The sequence below is a fragment of the Cebidichthys violaceus genome, unplaced genomic scaffold (assembly GCF_023349555.1).
Source record: "Cebidichthys violaceus isolate CVI_PGR_0920_01 unplaced genomic scaffold, fCebVio1.0.p SCAF_2, whole genome shotgun sequence".
In the NCBI taxonomy this organism is placed as follows: Eukaryota; Metazoa; Chordata; class Actinopteri; order Perciformes; family Stichaeidae; genus Cebidichthys; species Cebidichthys violaceus.
In genome coordinates, this window is record NW_027176372.1 from 20802269 (window position 1) to 20820467 (window position 18199).

Consider the following 18199-nt stretch of genomic DNA (forward strand, 5'->3'; position numbering starts at 1 on the left):
TTCCCTTCTAAAGTTGCTATGGCAGCCAATTGCCCATTTGCACATGCAGCAGATAACTGAAACATTAACACCCATTTGAGATCATGTTTCTGTCCACCCGATGAATGTAAACCCTATAAACACTCTGCCTCAAGCTCTCATTTTAGCTCTTCGGCTGCTAAATGCTGCACTTTGTCCAGCAGCTAGGCGCTAACTTTGTCCGTCTGCCGTTTGGGGCTGGGCAGGTTGTGCACCATGGATTTATCAGAGTTTTTTTTAATTAAAAAGAGTTGCCTGCTGCGGCTGAAAACAGGGTGACAAAAAATGGAGTTTGTACGTTAAAACAAAGCAAAGTTGGGTGATGACGCTACAGTACAGGCGACTGCTCTTACGTAACACCGTGTTATTTGACCCAGGTTATATTTAAAATATTGATTACAGCTTTAAATTCCATTGCAAACCATTTCGACATGTGTCCTCTAGTGGTCTAAGAGGCAAACTTACTGTATGAAAGGAAAAGACTCAATAAACCCCCAAAACTAAAAAAAAAAAAATCTATTTAGAGACACTGACACAATGGACTAAAACACTTCCCAGAACCATTTTCATCTAATTATCAGAATCCTCTCGAGGCTGCACTCCTACACACAAACGCACTTTATCTTCCTGACCGCCTCCTCGAATGTCTCCTCCTAACTGAAATGTTTATTTGGGTGCGTTTCACTCCAGATTGGTCGTCACCAGAGTGTATTCAACACTGCAATTGATCTCATCACCATCATCACAGCCACAACTCCCTCCATCCCAATTAAGCTCAATTACACATGAGGCAGCCATCAAAACAAAAGCTACCGCTCCTTTAAATCGTCACACCCTTTTTTTTTTTAAATTTTTTAGAGCAAGGAGGGAAAATACACGAAGAAAAAAAAAAAAGCTGGCGAAACCACAGTCACAAAACACACACACACACACACACACACACACACACACACACTGACAGGCAATCCGACACTCCCCTTCAACACACTGACTGACCAGTGCCGTCCAGCCGCCCGAAGCCGAGAGCCTGCTGTGTGGATGTGTGCAGCCCTCTGGACTTGGTGGGAGGGGGAGAAGTTTCCCCAAAGACAAGCTGCTCGGATCACACAGAGAGAGAGAGACGATGCCTTCCTCTTCCAGCCGAGTCTCACAAGCTGCTCAGTGGATTTGCTGATTTTCGAAATTCATTTCCTGCAAGTTATTCAACGGGACTGAGGAGAGATTTTAAAGCAGAGGATGCTCCCACAGGTCATTCGGATTCTGTATGTCTTGTCTTTCTGCTTTTTCCAAGGAGGCTTTATCAGGTGAGGCGCACTAATTATTCTCACGTGTGTGCGAGTTATCTTTCTCTCTTATTTTCTGCTTGATCAACTTTTCAACCATCAGAGGCGACGCATTTACTTGCGTCTGTCATTTCAGAGACTTTTGACTTGATTTGTATGCAGCTCTCTAGATAATTAGCCTATCCGCTGTTTGTTTTTTGTTGTTGAGACGAAACAGGATTAAGCGCCCTTCAACTAACTATCCATATATTAGGTGTTGCTGCCATTTAATAAAATGTAATTAAATGTTGTTATGAAGCGGTAGGCTATATGCGAGATGCGGGCGGAGGTGGGCATGGTTTCATAAAATAACCAAGCATTTTACGCGCACGGAAAACTGGAATCTCTCGTCACCAACTCAAAAAAAACAATTAAAAAAAATCACAATACCATCCCATTTTATCATTACAGGACATGCAAATGTAGAGATAAGTCTACACGCAAACACTTTCTCAACATACGGCATCAGATATCAAACCTTGTTGTCTTAGTGCCTCGAGAAAATCTGTCCTGGTCGCGAACTACCTGTGGAATTCCCGCTCGTATTGCAGGACTGATTGGTGGCTTTTTTAGGTTAAAGGATAACGTTGACGCTCCAATGTAAGAATAAGAAGCATTTGCATGGCTGATGTTTTCAGAAACAACAAGAAAAGTGTTTGGCACGTGTGCATTGAGGAGCCTTTTAATCGTTGTAAGAAAAGCGGGCACGCTCCAGTCAGTGCGCGTTCAGTGCGTCAGGGGACAAACGAAACAAAAACACGTCCCTCTCTCCCGTCTTTGTTCTCTTAGTTTGTCCTACCACACACACTTCATGTCTCTCTCTCTCTCTCTCTCTCTCTCTCTCTCTCCTCCCTCATTTGCTCGCTCACATCATCCACCAGCAACCAAGCTCCCTCCTCTCTCTTCCTTCCTCATTCCATCCATCCTTCCTTCCTTCCTTCGTCCCCCTCTCTATCCTTCTTGGTGGCAAAAACTTTTATTTGCAGTGAACACTTTACTTATTTCATGCCCTGCCAACCTCAGGTGGGAACGAAAGGGAATTAAGATCTGCATAATCCTGGAGCGGAACAGAGCCGTGACTCCGTGAACCCAGGGGCGAGGAGAGCAGCTCTTAGCCTGGAGAGCAGTCAACTGACAGCACCTCCTCTCAGAAATTACATGCTCTCCTACTAGCCTGTCTGCTCGCCATGTAGGGAGGGAGCGAGAGAGGAAAGGAAGGGATCGAGGAGGAAGAGTAGGGCAGGTGTAAAAGAATCTGATGGAGCTGTGGAGAGGTGGGGTGGAGAGATAGAGGGTGGCAACGGGAATGGAGAGAACTGGGATGGAGAGAAATGTGAACAAGGAATTGATGTTGATTCATTTAGCTGGAGGCTGCGTGGAGATTAGTAAGTGAGTCCAGAAGTGGAGGACGGGGGCCGCGACATCGAGAGAAATGGTTCAGAAAGGAAAGAGGAGATGAGATCGAGCATTAAGAGGGGGGGGCGGTGGGTGTCAGAGACAGGAAGTAAGAGATTTGGAAAAAAAAGATCGGCATGGAAAATAGTGAACAAGATGGATTATATGATGACTGGATGGTAGTAGACGAGAGGAAATGAAAGGGTGTAGTAAATGAAGTTGATATTATATTCTGAGAGGGTGGTTGCTAAGGGCTTGGAGATCTCTGTGTGTGTGAGTGAGTGAGTGAGTGAGTGAGTGAGTGAGAGAGAGAGAGAGAGAGAGAGAGAGAGAGAGAGAGAGAGAGAGAGAGAGAGAGAGAGAGACTATTGTGTTTAGTGCTGTTGCTACACTTCTGGTTCGTTCGTCTTGAATGTTGGTTTGAACGGAAACCCAGAATCTGGTTTCCTGAACCTAATCTGCCATCCAGTTCAGTAGCATGTGGGTGTTTTCAGCAGGTTTCATTGAGGGAATTTTCAACGGAGACATACTGTATAATACAAAATTAAAGAGAGAGAGAGAGAGAGAAGAGAGAGAATTTTAGGGTCAAAGTGGTCACTTTACAGCAAAAGTGATATGTTGCATTGTCCTTCACTGTTGCAGGAAGCATACAGTTGTGGTCAAAAGTTTACATACACTTGTAAAGAACATAATGTCATGGCTCTCTTGAGTTTCCAGTTATTTCTACAACTCTGATTTTTCTCTGATAGAGTGATTGGAACAGATACTTCTTTGTCACAAAAAACATTCATGAAGTTTAGTTCTGTCATGACTTTATTATGGGTTAACAGAAAAAGTGATCAAATCTGCTGGGTCAAAAATATACATACAGCAGTGCTAATATTTGGTTACATGTCCCTTGGCCATTTTCACTTCAATTAGGTGCTTTTGGTAGCCATCCACAAGCTTCTGGCAAGCTTCTCGTTGAATCTTTGACCACTCCTCTTGACAGAATTGGTGCAGTTCAGTTAAATTTGATGGCTTTCTGACATGGACTGGTTTCTTCAGCATTGTCCACATGTTCTCAATGGGATTTAAGTCAGGACTTTGGGAAGGCCATTCTAAAACCCTAATTCTAGCCTGATTTAGCCATTTCATTACCACTTTTGATGTGTGTTTGGGGTCATTGTCCTGTTGGAACACCCAACTGCGCCCAAGACCCAACCTTCGGGCTGATGATTTTAGGTTATCTTGAAGAATTTGAAGGTAATCGTCCTTCTTCATTATCCCATTTACTCTCTGTAAAGCACCAGTTCCATTGGCAGCAAAACAGCCCCACAGCATAATACTACCACCACCGTGCTTGACGGTAGGCATGGTGTTCTTGGGGTTAAAGGCCTCACCTTTTCTCCTCCAAACATATTGCTGGGCATTGTGGCCAAACAGCTTGATTTTTGTTTCGTCTGACCACAGAACTTTCCTCCAGAAGGTCTTATCTTTGTCCACGTGATCAGCAGCAAACTTCAGTCGAGCCTTAAGGTGCCACTTTTGGAGCAAGGGCTTCCTTCTTGCACGGCAGCCTCTCAGTCCATGGAGATGCAAAACACGCTTGACTGTGGACACTGACACCTGTGTTCCAGCAGCTTCTAATTCTTGGCAGATCTGCTTTTACGAAACAAGATAAGAAATGTAACAAAACAGTCAATGCCAGCTTTTGCTCAGTATATGGCAGTGTTTTTATTTAAAAGCGACAGTGTTTAGGATTTGCATAGCGGTGTGGTTGCAGACTGCAACCAACTGAAAACCTCCCCGCTCACTCCTTCCTTTCCAAGACTGTGGTAACGGTGCAAAACCGTGGTAGCAACATTCGCCTTGCTCAGAGGCCATCGTCACAACGACAACACTACATTAGGAGCAATGGAAGTCAGATGGCGACGTGCGATATTTACAAGCGTGTCGAAGAACTACGGTGGCCTTCAGGTAATGTATGTATGATGAAGAGATGAGTTCACTGTAAGCTAACGAAAACGCAACAATTCTTAGTTTCAGGTGATTACACACTAACCAAAACATAATAATAAAGGTCATATTGCTTTTCTGCTAATTGATCCCCTGAAATCCTACGCACCGGACCTTTACAGCGCTACGTCCAGCACCAGCTGAAGAAGTCAGTGCTCAGTTGAGGACTATAAAAGACACTTGATGTAACGTGTTAACTCTGATTTGCAACCTCCTCATCTGGTGTGGAGTGTCATTAACAAGCAGAAGTCAAGTCACGCTACTTGCATTTGTTCACAGCGGGGTTTTAAACAGCACTTTGGATTTGTGCAAGTTTGAGTTTGTTTCTGGCACACGCTGCTGCCCTAAGAACTCTACACCGAGAGGCTTTTGTTCACCGGAATGATCACACGCGCTGACTTCACCAGTATGTGACGATGACAATGGCAGACGCTTCAATTGTGCAAATGTATTAACGCCCGGTTGTCATCTGATTTGTGTTTGTTCATTGGCAGACAGAGTGAAGTGAAGGGCAGAGAATCCCTGCTGTCCTTGCCTCCAGCCAGTGAGAGGTCATGAGTCAGACTCCAAACTGGAAATATCAGAAAGGAAGGCTTATCGGTCGATGCAGTTGGGTCCTCATGAGCATGGTCATTGGGTGTCCACTTGACTTGTGTATATATGTGTGTGTGTGTGTGTGTGTGTGTGTGTGTGTGTGTGTGTGTGTGTGTGTGTGAGAAGGAGAGGCAGATTTGGGGATGAAGCCCACTGTTTTTTCCTCTTAACTGTAACAAATGAATTCAAGTAGATAATGGCTTTACTTACTTACAGTCATCACATCTGCAGAAAGTAGGTCAGTTGCATTATTATCTAAATAAACACATTTTATGACTGACTTCTTTGAAGAGGAGCATAAGCAAAATGCTTTAATCAAGTTAGAAGTTATTTTCTACTTTCCTGAGAGAATCCTCACTTTATTGTTGACACATGTTCCGGTTCTCATATTTGGTTTTAAATAATGTGGATTTTGTATGTACGGTCACAAGGCATGCAGGAACAATCTCACCTAAAACTTTGAACACTTGAAGAACTACCATTTTGTTTCTTGTTTCCCCATGGATGCCCAATTAAGATGATGCATATGTCACTGAGATACTGCTGGTGCTTCTGTGCTTTGTTGAATAACTGAAAAATGTTCAGCGAAACAATCATCTTTAAATGTCAAATTTCAGAATCATAGAGCAAATCCTTCTCGACTCTCCAGTTTGCACCAATGTCATACAATCCGTGTGCATGGCTGAGAGCTCATTATTTTCAGTTTCAAATCCTAGTTTACTGTAAACTGTGGGGAACTATTATCCTATATATTATAATATTGTCCTATTATAGCAGGAAGCAGAACAACTTCAAAGGCGTTCCGTTTCTAAGAAAGTTTGTCAAATTAAAATGATGAGCTTTATTAAGGGTCCATTCATACCTTCATTTTGGCCCCAGTTTGAGCTTTTTTTCCCAGCTACTGCACAGTTTAGAAATTGCAAGTCAAGAGAGTGTGAAGTGCAGGGAGAGCAAAACGTTTTGGGACTGACCCTGGTGTGAAGAGAAATGGATGATAAAATTGTGTGCCAAATAATGTCCCTTAAGATAACACTCCTTGAACACCAACTTTCAGTTTAAAGGACTGCTGGGCAAATGGTTGCAGGTTTAGTGGGATAGATGCAGAATATTATTCCTCAAAGGCTCATTATACAAGGTGCAGATGTTGGATGTACTAGATACTTATATAGTACAAAAAAAACATACTTGGAGCCCGGTCACAGAGGCGATTCGATCTTTCATTTAACTAAATAATTGAAATAAATCACTTAAAATCAGTGGATTCACTTGCAGAGGCAAAGTGACACTGAAATGTGTTGATGCACAAAGGTATCGGACAAATACGAAGACGTTAAACACATAATTTAAGCTGAAAGTTTAAAGACAGCAGGCAACAAATCGCCTACTGTGTGAATGCGTAAATTAACAGATCTAAAATATCACTGCTTCATCTAGAGCACAATAGATCTGATCATAATTACATGTGTTCATTCCTTTAAGCAGGTTTCCTTCCATACCTTATAAATCAGCCACATCGCACTTTAAAGTAACCTGAGCAAAGTAATGCTGCATCCAGTCTGTGACTCAAGAAGCCGACACACGTAAGCGAATACATGATATGAATATATGATGAGAGAATATATACAGATTTTTTTTTAATACAGATTTGCTCCCAAGTCAGTTTTACACCGCCGGGGTTGCAGCTAAAAATAAGGCTAAAACATCACACACACACACACACACACACACACACACGTGTAAATCTGTTAATTTACACATTCACACAGTCAACGATTCATTGCATGCGTTGGTTTAAACTGTTACTTTTAGTCTCGATTATAACTTTAACTTCTTTGTAATTGTATAATATTAATTTACGATCCACGTACCCAGCTTTGATTGGTCAGTAGGCGGCGCTTTTATTTCAGCCGATCTCTTATCTTGAACATTACCTGCTACACGGACCACGTTAGCTGTTCAGCATAAGTAACCATGCCGTAAACCTCCGTCATGGAACTGAAAACCCAAAGTTAACCCTGAAGTTACCTCGCTAACCCCAAATTCTGCTTTGTGGTACAGGCCCCATGTCAGGATTTCTGGAAAGGTACATTTGGATGAGCTTTAAAACCTCACATTTGAATTACTTGCGTTTTCTTTTGAGGCTTCTAAGTAACACCTGTTAACAGCAGAAAAATAGCGCTCAAAGGAAACACTCTGACTGGTTAAATTGTGTTTACTTCTTTCCAAACTTCAAAAGCTCAGTTTTTTGGACGAGGACACAATCTTTCTGTGATAGCTTTTAATTAAATTCTGATGGTAGTCCCAGCTGGTATGGAAGTATCTGCAACAGCGAAGTAATATCTGGAGGCTAGTAAACAGTAGAGGGAAAAGGAAAGCAATGATCGTGTGCGTTCGTTCCAAATGTTTCACAACCAACAAAGAGCTGAAAATGTGGCTTGTCCCTTTCAAAACAAATTTAATATAACAACTTGGGTGACAAAACTACATTTCCACTCGTTAATTTGATAGGCGGTAATTTTGGTCTCGGTCGACTTAAGTTCTCTTGAGTCGACAAGTCAGGTTTCTTTTTGCTTTTTTCATGATTAATGACATTTCCAAGAAACGTTTTGGTAAACACAAGATTTAAAAGCGATGCCTTTGTGTGATTCTTTGGTCAAGGACAGCCCTTAAAAAGAGCAGACATGCTTTGACATCACATGCGGTGATTAATCAACTATCAACTGAATGTTACTGAGATGTCACCTTGAGTTCGACTGTCACAAACACTTTTAGGGCTCTCGAATCCTTCCCAAAAAAAACAAATCCCCGCGTACTTGGCTGATGTACACGGAGTAGAGCAGCAAGGAGTGCTGACGAAAAGGAAGCGTGAAAGGAGGACAGATGGGATGTTTACGTGAGTTAATGACTAAAAAATGAGAGCCAAGCTGGAGACGAGAGTCGAACAGACGGTTTGCTCTCCACTTCCAGCGCCACCATGAAGAGTAGTGGTATACTTAGTAATGAAATATGAAGACTAGGGACACAAAGAAGATTATTCAAATTAATCAAAAAATTTGTATTATTGTGCTGGTAAGCTTTAAATTCCATTGACAATATGTCGGGAACGTAATTGTAGCGTGTCAAAAAAAAAAAAGACTTCCAAACAAGTCATTATGTATTATGCTTGTTCTCAGAGGAATATTTGGATTTGTTTATTCTACAACTGGTTTAATTTGACACTAAAATTCACTGAGACACTCGCTTTAAGCAAAACTACCTAAGCTCCCTGCTTTTTATTGTTCATGAGAGAAAATAGTGAGTTGGAGACCACACGTACTCGGCCACACAGTGGAATCTTCAATCCCTGACAAGAAAGCAATGTCTGCCACTGATCTGCTCGTAGCTTCAGTGGACATTAGATTTGTGTTTTTGATATAACGGTGGAGGTGACAGCCTACTGATGGCGCCTTCAGTGTCAAGCTGACACCTTGGCTTGATAGATGCGACTGACGTTTGCTGCCCATTTCAATCAAAAGACATATTACCTTTCCCTTTTTCTGTTGTATAAATGTGCACAACAACCTCCTTTGACATCTTAAATCATAGTTATTTTCACTGAGATATAGATGCTGGAGGATTGGAGGTGTTAGGGTGTATATCCCCTTAAATATGCTAATCATCTTTTCTGTTATTAAGAGTCACACCATGAGTTTAAAAGCCATAGTCGTATACATCTCACACAAAATTTATTTCTCACCAAGTGTTTGTGACATGTCTCTGCTGCCAGCCAAAATCAATACCGCAAGCCACTGAATAATAAATATGCATCATGAAGTGTAGCTGATGGGCATTAGCTCAGGGTAAACTTTTCCCCACTGATATTTAGCCAGCTAACGCTAAGTTGGAAGAGCATTAAAAAGGGCACATTCTCCGTTGGTCAGGCAGGGAACCACACAGAAAAAAAAGAGGTTAAAATCAAATGGGTTTTGTGCTTTCTACACATCACTCGCTTCACACACATGCAGGAGAAAACGTTATGCCAGAGGTAAAAGAAAGCATCGAGTTTAATTTGCACCTGGTGGCCACAAATTGTTCTTGCCTGCAAACTGCAAGTAGATTTAAACCAAGATAAACTGAAGAATTTGGATAAGGAATACAAATTGCAGATACTTTAATCAATATGTTCATATTCATAATGGATTAACTGACTATGTATAATGTGAAAGGGGCTACTCAAAGTGACAAATCAAAAGAGAAATATCACCTGACTCTGCAGATCCCCACAGCTCTTTAGCATTTTTCAGCTCATTGTTATGGTTATATAACCCGTAACTTTATTGTTCACTTCCACCAGCATATAGTTTTCAGCCGAAGGCAGCGGTTTCCAGTGAAAAAGCTCTTATCAAGCCACTGCATACCACTTGTTCTGCATGCATTAAACAGCAGAGAGACAAAAATAGTGGCTAGCTGGTGACCGTAGTGGAGCATGTAAAGAGCCAGATGTTTCCCTGAGAAGGCAGCGGTGACCAAAACAAAGCTATAACTCTGAACATTCAGACATGTCAGTATAAGTTTCTACTTCAAAACACAACAAATGATGTTGTGTGCATAGGCTTTGGATTTGACAAGCTTTCAGCTGAATGTACATGGACACATATTGGTGTCCCATACCACAGCTTTTATATTAGCACTGTTATCACTACTGACAATGGACAATGAAGAGGAATACCAGGCACATATTTGTTTCAACATTGTTCACTCTGTGCACAGACAGTGTGTGAGTCAATGTATCTAGCTAAGTAAATATGTGACACAGTGGTAAGGTTAATGCAATTAAGTGCACATTTCCACTCTTCTTCAGATTAAAATGGCCACTTTTTGACTAGAGCAGCACTTTGGCTCTGAGGTTCACTGCTGTAGGTCACTGTGTTCTCTGCAATTAGAAACATGAAGTGGGGGGCCATTATGACACCCTCCATCATGTCATTATGTCGGACCATACAGTCGATGCTGATTAAACTTCACCTTCGGGGTGGAAGAAAAAAAGGCTGTCCTACAAAAGCCAGACCTCATAATATACGGTTGGACAAAAAGAAACAGTGGGCAGTGGAGTCAAACTGAAGCTCCGATTTGTAATTGAATCAAAACGGAACCATTTACTGAACCATTAACAATGACCATGCTGCATTGCATCAGTAATTACAGAGGCCCGTCATTTATCAGCCAAATACTGCAGGCTAACGCTAAGAGGAGTAGAGCACACTGCACATGTTAATCCTGATCTTAAAGTCAAATTTAAACCTCAACAATTGGTTGATTCACTTTTCTTACTAGAAAGTGGAAATAATGTAAATGTTGTATGTAATATGTAATATTTGGGTCTCTGGGTAGAATCTCAACCTCTGACTCTGTGATAAAGAAAATAAATTGCAGCCTGAGAATATTATATTGTTTCATCAACCGTTTCCCCCTACAGGTCAGGAAAATAATTATTTCACAGCCGATATTGAAAACACCAGATCAGTACACCTCAGAAATAAATCTCCTAGTTTATAGTCGTCTCTGTACATTTGTCTTGAGGTGTCCTTATAGAACCCATCACTGTCTTATGTACGAGTCGCTAAATTGGTAAACACCTGAATCTACTGGTTGCAATTTATCTTTAGCTACACCTTCATTCCATATAGATCATCATATTGGCCATTTTCATATTTCCATTCTTTGTTCCTAGAATCTCGAAAGAAATTGGAGCTCTCACACACCGGCATCCTCTTTGAGATGGCACACAGTAGCACCCAGGTCACTCATATAAGAAGATAGGCCCAGCAGTGAAAATAAAAGCCAAAGCAACAAACAAATCGCCCCTCTTCCAATATTTTACTCCAGCCGAGGTCACACATGACCAGTGAAGCAGGATTTGTCGGGCGGTAAAGAGGGTCGAGAGGGTTGTTGAGGGGGATTTACAGCTGTGTTCGTAAGATAACACAATGGCAGTAAGGGGGTGTCTCCTCTCCAGGAGCATGAAATGAGAGCGGTCCATGTTGGGATTCAATGCAGAAGTCTTCGTAATAATCTACATACTGAATGAATTACTTTCTGTTGTTAGGGCGCACGACTCTTACACACACACACACACCCTACAGGAAGAACCAAATCACATGCCCAAGCCCCACAGTTTCAACCTCAGTCAGAAAAAAGATGCATTCATGTCCGTGGGTTGTATGAGGCAGAGTATACCATTGAATGTTTACCTTGTTGACATTCCGCTCTTTCTGCTCTAACAGCAAGATATCCAATCGGATCTCCAATAACCAGTTTCCAAAGAAATAGGTCTGTATTGATGGTTGGAGGTGTCCATTACCTGACACTTTGTGATATAAGTGGGCTGTTTTTCTGCAGGTGGCTGTCTTTTATTTACCGTGCAAAGCTGCTTCAAGGGTAACACAGATCATGTACTTCCACAAATCCCTTGTGCTCTGACCTCTGGATCGCTGGCAGACGTTTCTCCCCACATTAGTGAGATGACTAGATGTCCTTGACAGGTGAAGTCCTGTATTGATGATATCATAGTGTGCTCAAGTTAAAAATAAAAAAACCTGACATTAGACGAACCAAGTCTTTCTTAAGAGGAGAACACAACAGTTTTGACAGCTGTTGTTGCAAAGCCCAAAGAAATTTGGGTTGCAATGTTTCACAGCTTCACAGAGAGAAAGATTTTGAAAGGATGCAGCTGTAACTATAACTCCACTAAATATCTTGTATCTTAATAATAACACTGCTGTAGAAAAAACCCTCAAGTGTAAAATATTTGACATTCTACCTCCTCAGTTTCATTATTTATCGTCTGCCATTGGAAAAAAAGAAAAGAAAATCACTGTCTTTGTTTATTCCTAGAACTAAGACAGAGATAAGTAAGGCGCATTTTGGACAAAGACCATTTAATCTCTCTCTTTAGTGCCGTTAAATCAATGCTGTCAATAGTGAGTGTACTCCTTTACAGCACAGATTGCTGACAGGAAGTTTGAGAGCAATTTGAGACAAGAATTATAAAAAATGTTGAGTTCTTGCTGCTGTGCTGTGCTATTATCTTGCAAGTGCTGTGTATGTAATTTAGTAGCCAGTTATGAACACGGTTCAACACATCGCACCTCATTTAAGTTAGTTAATGGAAATGGAGTACTAAACACATTACTAGTATGGCAGGCTTTCTACAAAATGTTTCAGACTCTGAAAGTAGTCTGAGCCGTATTCATCTCTATCAGATCCTATCCTGAGCATTTAATTAACTCTTCCCCCCCTTCCCTTGATTCAATCAATGGCCTGCCAGGCATTTGTCTTCCCCTGAAAAGGACAGATTCATGTTAGTTGAGCCAGGCTGATAATCATCAAATTTACTCATTGTATTTATTAACAGTAACATTTAATATTTAAAAGTGATATTTATATTTTATCGCAGAACTCGAGGGAGTAAAGGCTTATATAATTAATAATTAACTCTGCATGTTACAGAGAGTTCATGTGTCAATCTAGAATATTCATGGTTTATTTTTACTGTTCAATGTTTAAATATGTTCTCATACATGCTCTTGATTTTGCAAGGGTAAATGTAATGTAAAGAGTTTTTTACACCTTTATTTTTTAGGTAAAAACTGGATTTTTTTCAATTTATTGAAATTGCCATGAAGTACAGTGTTTTAGTGTCAACATTTTCACCGTGGGTGCCTCGTTATAGTTAAAAGTAATGGGTGCAACATTAATATAGGGCAAGGAGAGGTTTGGCAGGAAATATTTGTGTTCTCCTTTTGTAAGATACATTATTGTTGAACCCAAGCATTGTTTTCTTGCCAGACACTCCGCTATGAATAGCTTTAACAGAATAGAGGACTTCCTGTGACAGGAAATGTAATTATGAATTCATAAACTGCCTATGAAATTGCCAGATGTAGCTATTTTTGATCTAAATTAGTTTCCAAACTAGCCAAACAGCAAAGTTGTATGTTGAAAAAGTGAGGATGCAAAAAGCACACGATCGCTCTCCCCTGTGGCTACTAGTGGGGCAGCAGCTACTCTGCTTGCTCTAATCCTCAGGCGCCATGTGCCTTTTACACCTTCCATGAAAGTAAGAAAGAAAAGAAACAGAACCTAATGGCTGTAAACAACAAAACACTGTTGAAATGGTCATTTCAAGGTAATCCTAATAGTTCAATGCTCTAGTCTTTAAATGTCCTAAATTGTAAATAGTGAGGTTTTCACATCTTTTTTTTTTATTATAAAGCAGGTCTAAGTGCCATATAATAGAAACCATAAATACAAGTATGAACCTGTAAATGAGCATGATATGTTCCCTTTAATGACATCACATTTTGAAGTCACATTGACATTCAGTAAAAAGTGTAGACAGTCAAGGAGAATGTGTTCTGCCATTTTATTAGGCTCTTTGGAGGACACAACTTGATGTTCAAGAGACGTGATTTTATCGTGTGTTTTTTTTTTTTTTTTTTTTGGCTGGTGACGCTCACACTATTTGTCATGCATGGCCATACTTTGATTCCATGTTATCTCAGGCCACACTGGACTCAGAGCTTCCTAGCCATCCATAACAAGGGCTGGAGACGCATCTTTTTATCACGTTGAACAGACGCTGTGCGAGTCCTGAACCTATTCTCTCTCTCTCACTTTGGTGCTCGACCACTGAGACCCTCTCCATTTGTCTGCGTTACCACAAGACGCCCACATTGTTTCCTGAAAGAGTGTGTCAAATCCTGTGGTTCTCTTGGGATGAGAGATGTTTGCTTTTCAATAAATGGGTGGTACGCTCGATAAATCTGTTGATGACACCCATTTATGCTGTCGTTATTAATTCCACCAGTAAATCCTGAAACAGTTTAGATATGTTTTTAATCTTTGTACTATGTGTCTGCAGTGTAAAGGACACAACCTGGGAGGATTTCCTTCTCTCTTGTATAATCTCCCGTACAATGAAGTATGGGGTTATTATTGGAGCAATGTCATTTGCAAATGTGCGTGGAGGGATGTGAAACTGTATCTCAATCCCTGTGTGTGTAAGATTTGTGAATCTCTAAATGTGCGCTCAGATTTGTAAATGTGTATTCAAAGTTGTACATACGTAAAATAGTCAGAAAACAGCTCCGTTGAGTTTGAGGTGAGAATACTTTTTATCAATTTTAATATCTTGTGGGTCAACATTACACAATTAATTCAGTTCAAAATATCAGGAAACGCTGAGTAATTTAATGTACTTCTGTTTTACTTAAATATGTAGGTGCTAGGAAGCGGGAAAAACTCTGACTTAATCCTTCTAGCTACTTTGATGTTAACAGGTTTTGATTTACCTTTTCATAAAACATTTGATGATTTAGGCAAATGGTATTTTGTTGTTATTAGAGCTGACAGTTACCAATCAATGCTTTTTTCTTCCTGAATGCTTCTCATTCTTTCAATGATTACAAAAAACCAGCATGAGATTCTCACAGTGGGAAACGGAAAACAGTGCATAATAAATACCTCCTTGTTAATGACTTTTTTTCCTCAATATTGTACTTGACAATGATGTAAAGTGATTAAATGCATTCATCTTCTGCTCAGCAAAGATGAACAAATTATTATTTACTGCCGCTTCATACTGCCTTGTACAATTGACTTCATTTTGGGATATGGGGTTATGCTCAGCTGCAATAACAATCATCTTTAATAAAGACCCTGACATTGGCTTTAAAAACTGCAACAACACATAAATGTGCCAAAATAATTACACAAAACCCAAAATGTGAAGTCAAAGTTCCCATCAAAGGGTAAAAAAACAACCTCAACCTTTAGACATAGTGGCGTTCTACGTTAGCAGCATGAGCAAAATAAGAAACAAGCATTTGGCAAAGCATCGTTAGTCTGCTTCCCTTTTGGGTATGATTCAGAAAATCCCTGGTAGACCCAGCTCCATGGTGGCTTTGTCATGACGCTGTTGGTTCCAGCCAACAGCTTGATCAAGCGAAACAGGCCAGCGGCAATGCCTACGACTTCCTCCGTCCTTGCTGTCATGTCCAAAAATATGGGTCATGTAGAGTGCAGTGGCCGTCTTGGTGTGCGTGTGTCTAATGTGCGCTTCTGTGCAAACCATTTTCTGGATGTCAATTTGCTGTACGACTCCTGAGCTGAAACATCACTTCACTCTACAGATTGACAGCAAAACCCTAGTAGCTTTTATTCCTTGGTTTAAGGCACAGGTGGACCATAACTGGGGCCAAGCTCACGCTGGCTCACCCGCTGGCCCTTGGCTTTCTCATTGCTCTCTGTTAATGCAGTAACTGCTATGGTGCCATGGTCCCTGGGGCAAAATGAGAAGGCCACCAAACCCTATTTCGTCCATAAGCAGCCACTGTTAGCAGTTAATAACTGTAATGGAGTAGCCTGAGGAAAGTCAGAAGTGTGGAAGACTAACCAAGAGCTTCGACCATATATAAAAAGGGAACACACAGTTGCATACACCGCTCAAAGCAGCTAGCAAATGGCTAATAGAAGAAAAAGATGATGGCAGTTGGAAATAACTTGCAGGTAACAGGAAAAAGAAACATATGCTATCAAAGGATGTGATTAATAGCGCGACTGATGGGATCTGAGGCCTCTATCTATATGTATATAGGTGCATTTAGCAAATAGAAGACATTAATCGTCACAGCAGTCTAAGGCTTCTAATTACATGTTGACTGTACACAGATTGTTGACTACTTCTGTAAGAATCAAGCTGGAGAGATTTCCCAGTGGCCTTTAAAACTAAAGACGGATGGGAGGGGTGGGGGGGGGGGGGGCGCAGAGCTCCAACATGTGGAGTTGCACACAGCTGATGAAACCCTCTTTTAATACACTAAACACACACACACACACACACACACACACACACACGATGAAGCAAAGTGCTTCATTATGTCATGCAATGACCATCCCAGTTTGGTTGCATCGAAAAAATCCAATCTCACTCCTCAACTCCCTGCATTTCATTACCTTGTCTACAGTACGAGAAGATGCGACAGACAAGTATCCTGCTTTGATCATGGTGTTTATACCTCCTGCATGTGAACACAACCATTCAGCTTCCAGCACGATTCATAACGGCCGCATTAATTGGCACGCATGGGATATGATAGCCTGAGAAAAGGCACAAGAAGTGTTGAATGTGCAGATGATGAAAAGATATATTTATATGCTTGGTTCTATTTGCATGAATCCAGATGTTCTGTATTTTGTGTTTGATCCAAGACAACGAAATGGACAGTTATTGTAGCGTTTTACAGTGCCCAGCAACATGACAAAACAAACCTAAAGCTTATGTGGTGAGGAGCTGTGTGAGGATAAAGCCGCAGTCCATCTCAAGCCCCTAAGCAGACACATCAAAGCAATCTTTTTGCAGCCAGTATAGTCCCTTCTCTCTATCAGAAATCCTGCTAGCTATGTTTCACAGAGAGTGACAGGAGGCAATCCGTGCCGATATCAGATCTTTGACGTGGAAAAGGTGGCCTGAATACAGAGAGGCTTGGAGAGACATCTGGAAGATGGGTAGGTCTGAGGACGCTCTATACTAGATTTATCTCCCTTAAGGGGAAAGGTCAGCTCCTCGGGTTTATCACGGAGATTGCCATTTAAACTGTGACTGTTGGAAACCATTTGTTTGTTTGATTTAGCTTTGGGGAGAGTTAACAGGAGGTAAATGCTGAACACTTCATATCCAGTTAAATACATATTTCACTTTTAAAGATTAATGCTAATAGCCAGTTGGAAAGGTTTGTCATTTCAACGGTCTTGGCTTAGTCGCCATCGATTCAAATGTCACTGATGATTGTAAGTTTAAGATAAGAATATATGCATTTGCCTCATGTGTAGCACACATTTAACAGGAACAGAAGGACTAAGCAAAAGAACTCTGAGGCTAGTATATAGCCAACCAAGCAGGATTTTCTCACTGTTTGTAGCCCAACCAGCGAAAAGTAATACACAATAACTTGTACAAAACCCTATCTATATCAATTTGTATGTAATCGACGTGCTTGTGAGCCAAGAAGTGTGATGAAGTAGAAAGAGGAACAAGGTGCACCTATTGCTTGGTTTTAAAGTGTTCGAGTGAAATTCACAATGAATGGCATGTGGCTTATGGGGCATAAAGAGGAGCACATCCACTAAGGGCTCCATTTACATGGCTTCCAAAGAGATGCAATGAAACTGAAAGGCCTGAAAACACACAACCACCCGGCAGTGGCAATATCAGATCAAAATATAGGCTAAAGACTAACATTACACTACTTTAATCTTAGTGCCTAAAGTAAGCATACAGCATACAGTGAGCTCTCGTGGATCTGTAATTGCTAATTGCGTCTATTAGAAATTGAAATTCAGTTCCTCATGTTACCAAACTTATTAGATGAGCATAAAAAGTCATATTTGATAGATAATGTGTTGCTGAACAATTCATTTTGTTGCAGATGTAGCATTTAGGAGTTGGAGAAAGTTTAGTACCATGTTCTTCAGTTTTAAATCACACTGTGTTCAGAAACCCAGCAGATAGGAACATGCAATCCCAAAGAGAAGGATATTATATTTCACATTAAGAAGAATTTTAAGTCACTAGACTAGAATATGTGATCAGTGCCGGAGATTAGTTATGGTTGCATGGGGAAAAACCCAGGGTGGTATAGCTCCGTGTAGTAGAAACAGGCCATCATGAGCATAAATCTGTCATCAAGCCGGAGCTCATTGTGCCCTTGTCATTACTGTGGCACAAGCCTAGGAACATCATTTCTGCTGGGTACTCCGGAGATGTCAAGACTCACTCCCGCAAGATTAAAGATTGCATTACAAATTAGAACGCATGAGCAACGGCACAGACT

The 18199-nt window shown here is 40.9% G+C and overlaps 1 protein-coding gene across 2 annotated transcripts in view; it reads left to right on the forward strand.

Moving 5' to 3' along the window:
- Positions 1-923: 923 nt before the first annotated feature.
- The window catches only part of glra4a (glycine receptor, alpha 4a), a 41189-nt gene continuing 23913 nt past the window's right edge, over positions 924-18199 (forward strand). For both annotated transcript variants that reach the window (XM_068715130.1, XM_068715131.1), the window contains exon 1: positions 924-1322. In XM_068715130.1, coding sequence (XP_068571231.1) covers positions 1255-1322 — 68 coding nt within the window. In that variant the 5' untranslated portion in view covers positions 924-1254. The remainder of the gene's footprint in view (positions 1323-18199) is intronic.